We start from the raw sequence: 16,003 nt of genomic DNA, 5'->3' as shown, positions 1-16,003 counted from the left end.
TTCACACAGACCTTGAAAAAAAAAAACTCTTTCTGATTGTTTTGATTACACTGACCCTATGTCGTATACAACATCACACATCAAAAGGGAAGTGTTCTAAAGACAACATTATGCTTATGAAATCAGGTTAAACTGTTGCATCTTTCACAAACCCTTCACTCTCCAAGCCATAAACTCACAAAGCACATATATATGTTTTTGTACAAAGCTAGAACTCATAGTTTTCCATTCACCTACTCTCACTAACTATCTACGTCTGTGTGTGCGTGCGCGCGTGCGTGCGCGCATTTGTGTGTGTGTTTGTGTGCGTGCCCCTCGCTACCCTCAACTAAATCCCCCTTATACAAAAATCCAAGTGATGACTTTTCCTACCTTCCTTCCTTCAAAAAAGGATTTGCCGCGCCTGATATCTTTGAACTCCCCGCCTTCTCTTTCCTTTTTTGACAGCTTGTTCTTTTGGATCTCTCCCCGTGCATCTTCACGAACAACTTTTCCTTTTTAGCAAGTGTATGGCCTTGTATGACTACCCAACTGCCTCGCTTGATTAGATCAATTTAAACTACATCAACCATCTTGGCCAACAAAAGCCGAGTGTACAATGACATTCTAGTTCAACAGATATACATTACAACTTCCTATCTAACATAATTGAGCTAGCTCCTAGTCACAACCTAAAGGAAAAAACGGTTTCCCAAAAAAACTGCATCAGTGCTAGGGTCACGAAGTTTGAGATTGTTGAACATGCCTACAAGCTATTGCCAATACAACGAAAAAAGGCTAGCGTTTCGAGCACCACAATAAATGCTAGCCCTTGGTATTGTAACAAATCAAGCAATGGTTTAACATTCCACGCAATAACGCCTATCAAAGGTTATGCACCATGCACCCAATGCGCCATTACCTCCACCAGTCTTGGGAATGCAACCACCTCAACCAAGGGTGGCACCTCTTAATCAAGTAAGCTTCGAGGATACTATTGATGAACAAGAATATGAGGTGAATGTGGAACTCAGCCCCACCTCTTTGAGGACCCCATAGAGCTTCATCTAGACTATTATGTAGTGGATGGGAGAGGGGGAGTCAAGCTAGTTTACCAACTGCTGCTGTGATGGGAAGGGGCCGGGACATCAATGCCACAATTAAAAGAATGCCTCTTCAATGTTACCACTGTCAAAGGTCCCATTGAGTTTCGGAATTCCCTCTGAAGTTTCCTCAACTTAACCAAGCGGTTCCCTTAACTCAACCAAGTGGTTCCCTCAAACATACCATCGGCCACTTGTAACCGTTGTGGCATAGATCATTGGATTGAGGACTTCCCCAACAAGATTGTGGTGACAACTCCATAGACGAGACCCATCATCACACCCCTAAACAAGATTGGGGTAAGTAATCAGACTATAAGGAAGATCCTAGAAAATCTAGATATCTCACCTTTGAATGATATCACCCGAGCCCAAAACCAACATGTTCTCGAGCAATGATCTGTGGCCTCAGTAGAAAAATCTAAGAACAAGAAGGGACACAGGAGAAAAAAGTTAGTTAAGAATGGGAAAATAAAGGAAACCAAAAAGAAAAAGCTTGGGACACTTCAAGAGCCGGTCTTTATTAGGGACATAGATGAGGACTCGAACTGCTTAGACACAAGGGAAAATTCTAAACAGGGTAGGGAAATACCCTCTAAAACCAAGAACACGGGGAAGGAGACAGCACGAGAACCTGCAATTCCTAAAACTAGATCACAATGACAAAGCTTGGCTCTTATCTTGACCCTCAAAAGGAGATTGAGCAACAACTCCAAGAATTTAATGATTTAGTTTACGAAAACACAAGAGGATCTTGAACCAAAACCTAAGCAAGTGAGAGTCTCAGATACTATACACCCTAGTACCTTAACTTCTACTACTGAGATTCGCAAACCTCTAGATGTGCCGAGTGTCATCATGGAAAAAATAGAGGCCTCCACCTCTCATAGTTTGATCCCTAATTGGTTCAAGGGACAAATCATGTGATAACATCAAGGCATGCTTAAATGCAGATCCTTTACCCCCCCCATTTGCAATTCTTGGTACGAGCTTGTCCAAACTAAAGAGAAACATGGAAAAGAATCTGCAGATTCGCACAGCAGACAAGATCCTAGCTCTTTTGCTGTGTTTGTTTTGGTTCATGGTGGTGGCATGAGGAGTGTAGAGTTTAAGGTGATCAGAGGAGAGGAATTATAAAAAGTTATAAATTGCAAACCTCCTTTCACTGAGTTGATAGCCAAAATTGAGGATGAACCAAAACTTAATCGTAGGTGGAAGAAGAACAAAGAGTTGGTCTAGAGAGAGAGAGGGAAGCAAAAGCTACAGTTAAGGCAACTAAAGAAAATAAAGAGCCAACACCTAAATTATGCCCTACCCTTGAGCATTACAAATCTTTTATAATTGGGGACAACAAATTAGTGTTTGATAATGCCATACGCAAACCCACAAGGGAGGCAGAAGGAGTTTATGATGGTCCTACTGAAGTAAAAGAAGTAGATTTGGCTGAAACTAGGGAAGACACTAAGCCAATATTTATAGCAAAAGACCTCACTCCAAATTAGAAAGCTGAACTTATTGATCTCCTCAAGGAATATAAGGATTTCTTTGCATGGACTTATCATGATATGAAGGGAGTACATGCTGCATCACACAATCCCCATGGTACCAAACACTAAACCTGTCCATCAGTGACCTTATGCAATGAATCCAAAGTATGCTAATATTATTAAAGAAGAGATAGACAATCTCATTGAATGTGGATTGTAACCAATAACTAGAGCTAGCATCGACATCATAGTAGTCATGGATATTTTGTTAAGGGAGGGTATTAGAAATACACCAAAATATCATGTGACATTGGGGATATGTGCATATGGTTCTATGGTCTAAGGGATAGCCATAGCATGTGAAAGAGTCTTTTGATTACACTCCATTCCAGGCATAGCATGTGAAAGAGTCTTTTGATTACACTCCATTCCAGGCATAGCATAGCCATAACATGTGAAAGAGTCTTTTGATTGCACTCCATTCTAGGCAATGGGTGCTCTCTTTTTTTAATGCACTTTTGGATTAGGTAGATGGGATTATCCCTTAATCATCATTTAATCACTTTTGTGACAAGCCTATAAATAGGTTGTCTACCAATGAATGAATGTATGAGGCTTTTCTCCATTCTCTACTTTGTCATTGTGTTGAGCTCTTGCTTCATCTCTCCTTCATTCACCATGTGATTTCGAATAGCTAGGCTTATAGCATTCTTATCTACCAAGGTCAAGAGGATAGAAAATCTTCACTTAGGGGACACATAACTTGGAGGCATAAGCCAAGAAATATTGTAGCACCAAGTGTTCTATTTTCATGAGTTTGACTTGCATTGGCTATGCTATGTTGAATCTATTGATGCACATAAAAATATATAACTTTCAACATGAGAAATAGTTGAGAAGTAGTTCTATTCCTATCGAGTGGTCGTGTCACCAACGATGGTCGATAAGGAAATGAGGCAAAAACATATGAGCAATTGTTCCCAACTCCTGCAATCTTTCCAACATAAATGCAATGAGGAGAAAGCATAAGCTAAACATGAGGCTAAGCTCATGGAAGAATAATTTTCAAGGGACGAGGAGAATTTATGATAAGTGCTAGAATGGTTCAAATCATACACTATTGATGATATATATATATCTTCCTAGAGTAGTGCGCTTGAAGGGGAACCATTCATTTTCTATGATAGTCTAGCACATAAGTAGAAGAAGTGAATTTGTCATGCCCAAGAGAAGAACCAACACATTACAAAATATTTGAAACAAAAAGAAGATAATAAACTCTTGGATTTTCTATGATGGGAGTTCCAAGATTGTGGCATACCAAGAGAAGAACCAACACATTGCAAAAGATTTGAAACTAAAAGAAGATAAGAAACTCTTAAGTTTTCTATGGGAGTTCCAAGATTGTGTTTCTTGTAAGTATAATGGCATGAAGGAAATTTTTCTAGAAGTGGTGAAACATGTCCCTTTTATTGTTGGAAATGTGCACACCTAGTAAAAGCATTGTCCATACTATATGAACATAAAATATTCACATCTAGTTAAGGAAGAAACCGATAAGCTAAAAGATCTAGGATCTATTCATGAGATTAAGCACACGTATGGGCATCACCAATTGTGATTTTACCAAAGAAGAATGGAAAACACATGGACTTGACAAAAAGGTCAGCAAAGCCACGATAATAAATCACTATACTTTATCATATATAGAGCATACGCTTAAGAGAGTTATGGAAAAAGAAGCCTACATCATCTTGGCTGGCTTTATGAAGTTACAATCAAGTTCAATAGATGAGCTTTTACTATGGAATGGGGGCTATATTGCCATAGAGTCATCCGGTCTCACCAATGCTCCTTTGACCTTCTAGAAATTGATGACCATTGCTCACACTCCAAAAATTCCTTGACATATTCATCGATGACCTTTGTGTGAATTCTCAATGGAAGGAGCACCTAGCTTGTCTAAGGAAAGTCTTGGAGCGGTGCCGTATTTCTCTTAATCCATTGAAATCCCATTTTTTAGTTAAGCATGGAGTAATTTTTATGATGATGTCTCTAATGTTGCTACATTTTTTGAACTTGAATTGGTACCAAAGTGGGGTGGGAAGATTGCTCAATTTGGCTAGCAAACTTCCACATTATGTTCCAATCAACAAGGATAGGGCTAGGCAACTAATTAAGGAAGTTTCTCCTTATGAACATCAGACATGTATAAGAGAGGAAAGGATGATATGTGTGCAAAGCACATGCAAGATATAGATGGTAGTAGACATTATGCTGCTAAAAACTACAACACATAAAAGTTATGAAAGGTGGCTTATGGATGCCAACTTTATTTGGCGACTCAAACAAGTTTGTAAAGTGGTGCGTTGAATTTCAATATTTTTCACAAGAAAGATAGATTTCCCCTAGCTCCAATCATTGTCCAACAATATTTTGAAAAATGGGGTATCAACCTTGTTAGTCCTGCAACATAAATAACATAGGCTTGATACATCATCATTGCCACAAATTACATGACCAAATAGGCTAAAGCTAAGTCTACATGTAAGGCTGATGCAAGGAAAATTACAAGTTTCTATATGATAATATCATTTTCTCGATTCAAGAGTCCACTTGAACTACTTAACGATCAAGGTTCTCATTTTTATTAAACAAAGTGGTTAAGCTCTTACTTGTGTAGTTCTTGGTAGTTCACCATAAATCATCTTACCCGAGTGAATGGTCAAGCATAGAGCTAGGCTTACAGAATGGCTTACTACACGCAACACTCCTTTAAATTTGACCTTTGGTATAAGGTTCTCATTTTTATTAATGAAGTGGTGAAGCTCTTACTTGTGGAATTCTTGTTAGTTCACCGTAAGTCATCATCTTTCCCATGCCAATGGTCAAGCAAAGGGCATTTAATAAGATCTATTCTTTCCACAAGAGTTGAAGCATGTAGAAGTGACTTTGGGAGAATAAGCTCAGACTTGCATGTGGGCTTACAGAATGGCCTAATACACACAACACTCCTTTAAATTTGGCCTTTGGCATAAGGTTTCTACAAACAATACTCCTTTAAATTTAGACTTCATGCTAGAAGAATTGGGAAACCAATGAAGTATGTTATTCCTAGTCTCTAAATTGTTGCTAAAGAATGACTTCGACGACTTATGGAAAAATCTCTCTTAGAGAGACTAGCAGCCCTTGAGAAGCTCAATGAAAAAAAATGCTTAGAGATGTTCATGGAGAACAATTGTTGAGGCACAACCAGTGGTTTGGCAACAATAAAAAAGATAAGGGAATCAACAAAGAAGATATGGTCGTTTTGTATAAATAGTGTACAATGGTAAAATACAAAGGACTTGGGCCCTTTAGGGTCACTGAATTGGCAACATAGGGATTAATGAGAATCAAAACCTTGGATGGTATGAAGATAAAAGGATATTTCAATGGGAGTAAGTTAAAGTGCTATTATGGCCATTTGGCTGAAGAGATAGTCTATTCCAAATACAGAAGACAAAGGAGGAAGAAGCAAGTGCCTGAACTTAAGCAAAAGGCTCAACATAAGCCTAAATCCAAGGAAGTGAGGCTTTGTGAATGAACCGCTCTTGCAATCAACATGACATCAATTCAAGACTATGAGGATGATGAGTCATCTAAGGTAGCAATTAGTGTTAATAAGCATGGTGATAATGCCATCAAAATGCGTGCACTCCTCAACATTGGTGCTAGGTCATACCAAGTCTCATGTCCTATGAGGATGATGACTTAGTAATGGAGCCACCTAAGGTAGCAATCAATTTTAATAATCATGGTGATAATGCCATCAAAGTGCCTACACTCCTTGACACTGGTGCTAGTCACACCAAGTCTCATGTCCTATGAGACTTGGTGTAATTGAAAAACCACCACTAATGGGAACTCAAGCATGTGCAACATTGTTTGATACCATAGTAGTGGAGATTAACCTTGTGGACACGTTCCATGTTACGAATGCTAGAATGATGAATAACCGCCACTAATGAGAACTCAAACATGTGGAACATTGTTTGATGCTAGAGTAGTGGAGATTAACCTTGTGGACAAGTTCTATGTTATGAATGCCAGAATGATGAATGAGGGCTTACTTCTTGGAAGAGGGTGGATGGTAAAACATCTCATTACCATATCCACTAGGATAAATTTCATATCACACTACAAATAAAGGTGGGATGTGCAAGGCTTTCAATGGGAAACCAAGTAGTTGCAACCCCTCATCTCATCCCAACTATTGTAGTTTTCTTACTAAAAAATCATGAGAATTTTCTCCTTGAAAAAAGGACTTAGAAAAACTTTAGTTGGTATTTGTTAACTGCGAGGGGGCTACAAAAATCCTTAGTCCATAATTAAAGGGTTGGAAATAGAAAAAGGGTGTGTGAGTAGTAACTTCCTTGAAAAGAAAAAAATTACTTCGAGGGGTAAGAATACATTTAAGTGATGTTTTTCTAGCACTTACGAAGTTGTAACTCATCTATACCATGCTACCTTGATGTTACCCATCTCTTCATGTCATGTTAGCTTATTATAGATCATCGCTTCATGTCTTTCTTATGTGCCATAAATAGTCTATTCACAATGAATCATATTGTTAGCTTGTTGCAATTACGAATTCTGATCAAAAGGACCCCTACATGCTCTATGTGCCAAAGGTGATTCCAACATCAAATAAGGCCTTTTCTATTTCTGAAAGGATGTGAACTAGTATCAATGGGACATTATACGTCTACAAAGGTTTTTGTTTTGTTTTTCGAGCCGAGGTCAAAATGACCAAGCTCGTTTTTGAGACTCGAACAGAGAAAAGCTTTTGTCATTAGCTTCGTCGTCTCCAATCTCAGACATGATTTTGCCCCTACAAAGGAGAACCAATATGCAACAAAGATGGACAAAAGACATCTTTTTAATCTACTACCAAGGAGGGCTGCATACTGCACATTTTACTACTGGAGAGAGAGAGAGAGAGAGAGAGAGAGAGAGAGAGAGAGAGGCCAAAATAACCTGAGACACTACATATCATATCATGAAAGCCATATCAATCTAGCTAAATCCATGGTCCATCAAAAGAAAAAACATTTTATTGCTCAACTAATAGATCTACGGGGCCAAGCATTAAAAACAACCATTTGGATATGGTCTCTCTGCTCATTTTTTGTGTTGGGTTTTGGTTTGGCCTTTTTTGGAAGTCTTCAATGAGAGCTCTTCGTGTGTGTGTGTGTGTGTGTGTGTGTGAGAGAGAGAGAGAGAGAGAGAGAGAGAGGGTACATGTAACCAATTTTGCACTAAATCCTAACAAGAGCTACTCCTCCCATGGATTTTCAACAAAAAAGGAGCTCAAGGTGCAAACCTTGGATAGATGTGCAACAAATTGTTATCAATGATTGCATTCTCTCGACATTTAGGTATTTTTAACCGACAATTTAAAAAATGTAATGCTTATGTTCCAAAACTCCCATGTCTAATAATTTTGAAGCCTTCATATAATTGAGGTCCAAGTTTAGGGTTTTTGTACACTGCATGTTCGAAGTACCATGCCCACAGGGAGGGGACCTATTATGACTTCTTCTTCAACATGACGACTTCTCAATGCTTGTATGGTGTCAGTGTGTACCACCCATATCGACCACATGACACATACAGGACAATCTCCTTGACACACTTCATTAGGTTTAAAAAAACCTATGCAGCCATCATAGTAAAAGCCATTCCTATAATGATGTATATCAAATTGTTTAATTCATGAGCACATGGTAAAAGATCCATGCCGTCATTCCTACCAATCCTTTATTGCTCTATAAAGCTTAAAATGTCATTGTACACTTTCGTATTCGCATTATATCCTACTATGAAGTCTACATGTGCATAATCTGGTATGAAGAGAGTTTTAAAACCTGTAGGTAACTGCTTCATAAGCTCAACAACATCCGTCACATCCGACAATGCATCATTCTTCCCATATACCAGGAGCATTCTGTTTGTTGGAACCTTTGAAAGATCGTAAGCTGGTGGTTGGATGGAATTATATCTTTGTATATTTCCCATTGCTCCATAATCAAACTTTGCAAAGGTACCTTGCCTGAATGCTGCAAACCAACCAAGTGTTGTTTAGTACCAAGATTATGATTACAGCAAGTAAAGGGGAGTGTGTAAAGAGGCAGCTTTTTATAAATGTAATCTAGTTAGAGACACGTACATTGTCCAAGATGTTGCAAATTTTTGGTTGATGTGTCTTGAGTCTCATATTTATCATAAAATGCCCTTCTACTATCATTGATGCAGCAATTGGCACCTGCGAAACGAAACAATTTGAGCCTCCCTTGTTCATGCAGTCTGATCCTCCTAGAAATTCAGTCACCAGATTTCCGAGTACAATAATCTACTGATGTAAAACCATATAGATATCATACAAATCCTCTCCAAGTTCCCGGGCATGGTCACTGGAACCCTACGACCTAAATCCCAAAGTGTTCTTGCTGGACAAACCTCCCCACACACACTCCAAACCAGACCTTCATCCTCCATGGAGAAAGGCAGTTTGCCCTCTTCTCTTGGACCAAGTGCCCTATCACAGTGAGGTCCACAGCCTCCTCTGTGAACTATACAGACGTCGCCATGAGTCCTTGGGTCTCCGGTGAGCTCGTTGGTTCTTTTGTCTTCGAGGTCAATGTAGTTCCACCGCTTCACAATCTTCAACTATTCCTTCAGTCTCCATGCCCATTGTGGTACCATTGTTTTGATTGCAGAACAGGGAGTGAAAAAAGCAGAACAGGCAAGATAATTAAGCCATGAGACAACCAAGGGAACTGTGTAGACATGTCTGCATGGTTGTATGGCTGTATGGGTACTGTATGGACAGGGTGCAGGCAAATGGACAGGTCAGGGCTGCTGCATAATATTTCGAGATCATACCCTTCACATCTTTCTTTCCTCTGGTTGATGAGAACCACAATCAGCTTCACAAATCAGCATGCTGTGACTATTGCTCGATCAGGTACTCTCTGCCAAGCTCTAATCCATAACACAAGCTATTGCCTTTGTTTCTACAACACGCTGGAAGAAAGGAAAGTTATAACAAATATGTGAATCCCGTTGTTGTGCACCTTGAAGCTCCAGTGGGGTAAACCTTGTCTTCATTGGCATGTAAGTTGGGCTTACCCTTAAGACTGGTATCTCGTGCACATAGATTTTTGCAAATTTTTCTATACATAGGAATTTTGTGCCCCATGTATGCCAAATGAATCAATTGCTGGGAGACTGGCACCATCATAGGCTACGCTGACATACCCTCCTCATGTATGGACAGGATGCTTATGCTTCAATCTCTTATAGTTCATGAAGCGTATTTCCAATAAATCTTCCAGCTGAGAGTTGTGGCTAACCTAGTATGCTTGGGTAAATTTTTCAATAAAGTACCTTCTCCTACCATGGAAATCAGCTCCTCCCATAGAACTCTGATCGGGTATGGCATCCATGGCTGCTTTTGTGGATTACCTATGTACGCTAACTGGATGAGAGAAACTCAGAGAAGAAAGATTGGGATGAGAAACCACCTTGTGAAGGTACTGGAGTTTCAACAAGAGAAGGAGCAACAGGAGAGAAATCTCGTAAAGCCATCTCCTCTAAGAAGAAACCTTCTCTGAAGCAAGAGGGCTGTTTTTTTTAAAAAAAAACAGCAAATAGCCTCCTCTCAAGCTGTGCACAGCAAGAGGAGAGAGAGAAGAAAGGGAGGGAGGGTGGGAAACAGAAAGAGAGAAAGCAAATCTCTCAGGAACCCTGTCCCCTCAGCACCTAGAAGCCTCCAACAGAAAAAACGTAGCAATCCCAGGCTTCAAATGCAGAAAACGCAGCACTCGAGGAAGCCTCTGCTCCCAGAAGAAAATGCAGCACTTTCTTGCCTGTAGGTAAGCTTTGGCTTTGATACCATGAAAGAAAGAGAAACCACAGGTTGTAGGCCCAATTACAAACTGTAGAAGGCTGTAGACAGTTGTTTATTGCTGAAAATGAACATGAGGGAATCCCGTAGGTGCTTACAAGCATAAGAGATTGTTGCAACAGCCAATGACCTCCAGCAGATATGCACTTTCTTGCCTGCAGCTTTGGCTCTAATACCATGAAAGAAAGAGAAAACACAGGTTGTAGGCCCAATTACGAACTGTAGAAGGCTGTAGACAGTTGTTTATTGCTGAAAATGAACATGAGGGAAGCCCGTAGGTGCTTACAAGCATAAGAGACTGTTGCAACAGCCAATGACCTCCAGCAGATATGCAAAAGTGAGATGAGAAATGAGGAGAAGGGTTAGAACCCTTATATACCTCACATATGAGCAAGTCGGCCTGCTACAGCAGGCCGACAGCAGTCGTGAACCATAAACATGCCATAAATAGCCTAAAAGACTCATAAAAGTGCTAGAAAAAACCTAAATGATGTCTAATAGTTATGCTAATGCAAGGCCTCATAGAAGTGACCAGTACAAGCATGCTAGGGTTCATGTAGACCATCCTGAGATGATAAATATATTTTCCAACAGAGGAGAGACTTGGAGCAGCCAGCAATGATCCAACACTTGAGCAAAAATGATGAATGAATTGAATGGCAAAAAGCAACCCATGACTAAGGACAAAGTCCACGACTAGGAAAAACGCCTAATAAAAGGTGGGAAAAATACCCAAAAATATCGTATAAATATGCTGAATAAAAGGGGGCATAAAAGGGATCAAACGGGGCTGGAGACGATCATTTGAACACCCCTCTCTGCGGAGAGATGTTGCATAGTAGAAAGTTTGGGAGTGCCTCCCCAACAGATGATATGTGTTTTTCTTTTGGACGCCCCCTTCTAGAAATTGCAGGCTCTTTCAAAAGGAATATACCCAAGGGATGATGGTACTTCCCTAAAACTTTGAGTAGCTTCCCTACCTGCCCTTCCCTCCCAAAAAAAACAATCCCACCCACTTTACTCGAACACACACACGCACACACACACACAAAAACCCAAAGAATAAGCGACTCCGGTGATTAGGGGGATGAAATAAAGCTTTCAATTGGACATTTGAGATAATCTGAAGAGAAAACACATGAAAAAAAGTTACAAAGCAAAGAAACACAGTCCTTTTATTGATATATAGAACTATTTCTCTCAAAAATGAACTTACGTGCATGTACGCAATTGTGTATGCATACACACATATATATGTGGTATCAAGGAACCTTTTAATCATATGCAAGGAAGCTAATTTGCTGAACACACCTGTGAAGGCAGTAGCCCAACCATTGAAGCAACGCATGTTGGCAGCAGCACATAATATATCCACATACTGCCGCCCGGATTTCCTGTTGAACCACACCCCTCAAAACATAAGAAGCTTCCAAGTCCCCATCCAAACTGCATAGCAAGTAAGCAGGGTCTGGTACAAGCACCTTATAAAACCTAAGTATGGACAGAAATGAATCCATATGGATAATAGACACATTGTCCAAATTAAGAGACAAAAAACAGTAGCTTTAGCATCATGCAACATAGGCAGTGCACACGTATGACATCATGTCACATAGGCAGAAAGCACTTATGACATCATGCTACATCACATGTGACCTCGTGCCACACAGGCAGTGAGTACATATGATGTCATGCTCCATAGGCATTGCAGACATCTGGCATTTGCCATGTAGGTCGTATGTACATATACTGTGAGAAAATATGAACCGTTTGTTTAAAAACCATGATCACAAACACTTGATTCAAGATAAAGGACATGTTTAAAAGCATGAAATAGCCTACACCAACCCATAAGATTCAAACCTATAGACTGGTCACAGGACAGATGAAGGACATTTTATCCAACACCCATAATATATGCAGGGAGACAGATGTTTGCATATGCTCACGTTTTTGTATTGAGAGAAAAGAATCGTAGCCTGCTGAAAACCTGCATAGGGCAAACAACTTAGAATGCAGAAAATGAAAGTCAAAAATTAAGGAGGCCTTTTTGTCCAACTAGGCCTGTAAAATTGGAGTATTCAAATGGATTTTGAATGTACATAACTAATTAGGCTAGCAGGAATTTATTTGAGTAAAGTACTAAGGGAGTGTACTGCCTGGTCCAGCTGAAGTTTTCCTGCTATGATTCCTATGGGCGTGGTTGTATGAGTCACATAGGCTATCGGCGCCATCATCACAATCTTGTCCAGCCAGTCTACTAGCATGCCTTGAGATAATGCTGCAAAGGCAGCTTGTGTACCCTGCAAAATCATAACAAACATATATCTGTATGAACCAAACCATGCTAACAGCACGCCCTAGATATATATGTTTAAACCCAAAATTTACATGTAGGAAGCCAAATCATAACCAAACATATACTTGTATGAACCAAATTCTGCCAATAGCATGCCCTAGATATATACATGTGTGGACCCAAAACATATCCAAACATATACCAAACCCGGCCAATAGCATGCCCTAGATACATACATGCATAAACCCAAACTTAAGTGTAGGAAGCCAACATATATTTGTAAGGAAATATGGGGCCTTATGATGTCCTGGGGTCAGGCCTATTGAGTTACCTGTGAGAATCCGATGAAGTGCAAGCGTGTGTTCGTAGTTCCGTATGCAAGCTTCACCATGGCCACAAGGTCTTTCTCAGCAATTTCATCCACGCTCCAATCCCAGTAACCCTGACCAAACAATTAACCCAATAATTTGCAAGGGGTAATATAATGAAGGCAGATAACACGGGTTTCATAAAAAATTGCTTGCATTGATGCAAAAAAATTGGATAAAATTCCAATTTTTGAGCGTCACCTTGACATTAAATACATGAACATGGTGAAAATATTTGATTGATTTATGAAAATGATGAAAAAGCTTTCAATGGTAGAACATTACCTTGTCCCTGGGCGTGTAAAAAGCATGGCCATGGCAGAAGCCTGTGGTGCGGAAGTTGCCGATCCACACATCATAACCAGCATCAGCCAGTATGAACCCAAGTGATTCGGTAGGTTCGTTTAGAAACCAAGTGTCCCCTCCCTACAGACGACTTCAAAATTCAAAACTGGGAACCTTCCTTTTTATGCAATTCTGATACTGAAAAGAGGTGATATGCTTCCAGAAGGGGGTGCTGCAAAATGATCGACAGCATTCCAACTTACAGATAGGATGCCATGCATGAGGAACACAGGTTTCTTCTGATTTCCTGCATTTTCTCCTGCAGCTATTCTTTGAACACCCAGCAAGAACCCATCATCTGTGCTCACCTGTTTATCACTTCACCCAGAGTCACAACCCCTCCTGGCATTTTTGTGGATTTTCTTCTGAATATTTTCAGTAGTTTTTGGATACATAGGTAATCTATCAATGATGATGATGATGGTACTGATGATGACGGCAATGACCATGATGATGATGATGCTGAGAATGACCATGATGATGATGATGGTAACGTCCATGATAAGGAGAATGATCACGATGATGATGAGGACAATAACAATGATGGTTAATTTTACTCTGCACATTTCTTTATTTAATTGTGGTTTGTAATGATGTTTACTGACGAAAACAAAGGGAAACATAATCCAGCCATTTGTCTATCTGTTAATATACCCATTAATTTTAATTTACACATTACTTCATTTAATTGTGGTTTGTAATGATGTTTGATGACGAAACAAAGGGAAACATATTCTAGCCATTTATCTATCTGTTAATATGCCCATTAATCTAAATGTTCACCTACCAATTAACCTGCTGATGCGTGGGTACACGTGCTTGCATGGATAATCTCGCAATTACCTGTTAATGTCTATACATGCAATGGCCTAATCATCACATGTAATGTAAACCTTGAGCTACTAATTAATTGATATGATAAGATTTATCTGCTGATGCAAAAAACTGTTTAATCATCTGTTAATATATAAATTATGTATTCTTTTCCTCTGTTACTATCAAAAACATAATAGAGCCTACTATCACTTACAACAAATTCATCACAATGGTAGCTCCCGTGAGGGCTAACTAGGGCTGAGCAAAGGCTATCCTGACTTTGTTGTTGCAGCACTCTAGCCCACAAGCACAAGAACTGCAGTGAGAACACAAGGGGGACACTTAGCATGAAGTGCAGAGCCATAGTATACAGGGCAACAACTGCAAAGCATAAGGCTGCAGCAGAAGATGAGAAGATGGGCAAAACCCCTTATAGAAAACTGGCAAATTAACCGCTAAATGCTTTTGAAATTAAGGTACAGTAAATATGCATTAATGTACAGCAAGGGATTAAGCTTTGACAAGCAAGATTGCAAATTCATGATTGCTGGTTGCCTTTCTGGACTTCTTTTTGGTAGGCCAGGCTCGTTCTGAATTCTCAGATGATGTCCTACCATTGAGAGGGGTTCTGCTTTACATTAAATGTGTGCACTATGGGTAGGAGGTACCTTTATTTCCCAACTGTTTGTTTTTTTAATGGGGCACATGAATCTTTAAAATCTGACAGTAGAAAAGCTGCATGATGATGAGTGGCCCAGTCAATGGTCATAAGAACAAGCTATGCAGGCTGAGTTCTACATACATCATACCAGGCTGCGGTTCTACATGATCAGAGTGCCATCGTACATACACAAAGTATAAGCATGATGGACTCTACCTGCTGGTTCTACATACACATACAGTATATGCATCATGATGTTCTACATGATTCAGGAACTAATGACAAGGTTTAGCCCTGCAAACCCATAATTAGAGACCTAATTAGGTCAGTCTAACCTGCCAAAGTTCTGCTGCTAACTGGCTTGGCTCTTCAAGTGTCGAGTCGACGCCTATCGATCGCCATAAATTAAAAAACCAAAGCCATTGTCACGTTGCTTACCCACTCGCTTTTATTGCCAGATTTTAATTGTATCTACGAAGGTCTTTTTGTCATCGATATGTTGCCCTACGTGTTTCCCTCACTACCAAGGGGGGGTGCCCTACGTGTTTCCCTTACTATACCAAGGGGGGGTTCCAAACCAAATTTGTCCTCCTATGAGGGTGTTCTTTTGTGCAAGGATATGTTTTGGGACTAGGTCACAAATTTGTCCTCGCGCGTGTCTGTTTTTTTTTTTGGGTGCAACGAAGGGTGGGCAAGAATCAAACACGTGTCCTGGAAGGAGAAGGGCATCACTTCAACCACCCAATTATTGCCCCCATCTGTTTGTTTGCACCTCAGGAAAGGCGAAGCTTTTTTAACAGTTGAGTTTTTATTATGTCAAAAAGGAGCACATTAGGAACTCTACATGACTTCACTTGTATATATATCTCTATTAAACCTTGTGTAACATAAAACCATATTCTGTTAAAAGAATGTACTTCTTTAATTTTCCGAGAGAAATATAATTTCACACAGCCACCATACCAAAACCCTCCACCTACCCAACACATGCAAA

At 39.8% G+C, this 16,003-nt stretch overlaps 1 protein-coding gene across 4 annotated transcripts; it reads right to left on the bottom strand.

Moving 5' to 3' along the window:
- Positions 1-8,029: 8,029 nt before the first annotated feature.
- On the bottom strand, positions 8,030-15,588 carry LOC147633118 (triacylglycerol lipase 1-like). Of its 4 annotated transcripts, none has more exons than XM_086806119.1 (10): positions 15,345-15,588; positions 14,563-14,664; positions 13,736-13,840; positions 13,473-13,613; positions 13,151-13,261; positions 12,680-12,823; positions 12,470-12,510; positions 11,832-11,914; positions 8,781-8,876; positions 8,030-8,670 (listed from the first exon to the last, which is right to left on the bottom strand). In XM_086806119.1, the coding sequence occupies exons 3-10, from the start codon at positions 13,751-13,753 to the stop codon at positions 8,372-8,374; spliced, it is 933 nt and encodes a 310-aa protein (XP_086662245.1). In that variant the 5' UTR covers positions 13,754-13,840; positions 14,563-14,664; positions 15,345-15,588; the 3' UTR covers positions 8,030-8,371. The 4 variants fall into 4 exon arrangements, with proteins under 4 accessions (XP_086662245.1, XP_086662244.1, XP_086662246.1 ...); XM_086806118.1 differs by lacking the exon at positions 15,345-15,588 and adding an exon at positions 15,017-15,293; XM_086806120.1 differs by lacking the exon at positions 14,563-14,664.
- Positions 15,589-16,003: the final 415 nt, after the last annotated feature.

The sequence above is a fragment of the Cibotium barometz genome, chromosome 12, assembly GCF_041138505.1.
Source record: "Cibotium barometz isolate CiBa-2024 chromosome 12, ASM4113850v1, whole genome shotgun sequence".
NCBI lineage: Eukaryota > Viridiplantae > Streptophyta > Polypodiopsida > Cyatheales > Cibotiaceae > Cibotium > Cibotium barometz.
This window is presented reverse-complemented; position numbering and strand designations above follow the sequence as displayed.

Coding starts and splice junctions, on each gene's coding strand:
- LOC147633118 (XM_086806117.1), bottom strand. CDS start 14,712: ATGGCTCTGCACTTCATGCTAAGTGTCCCCCTTGTGTTCTCACTGCAG. Junction 12,824..13,150: donor ACTTCATCGGATTCTCACAG/GTAACTCAATAG, acceptor ATGATTTTGCAG/GGTACACAAGCTGCCTTTGC. Junction 12,511..12,679: donor GAAAACTTCAGCTGGACCAG/GCAGTACACTCC, acceptor TGCCCTATGCAG/GTTTTCAGCAGGCTACGATT.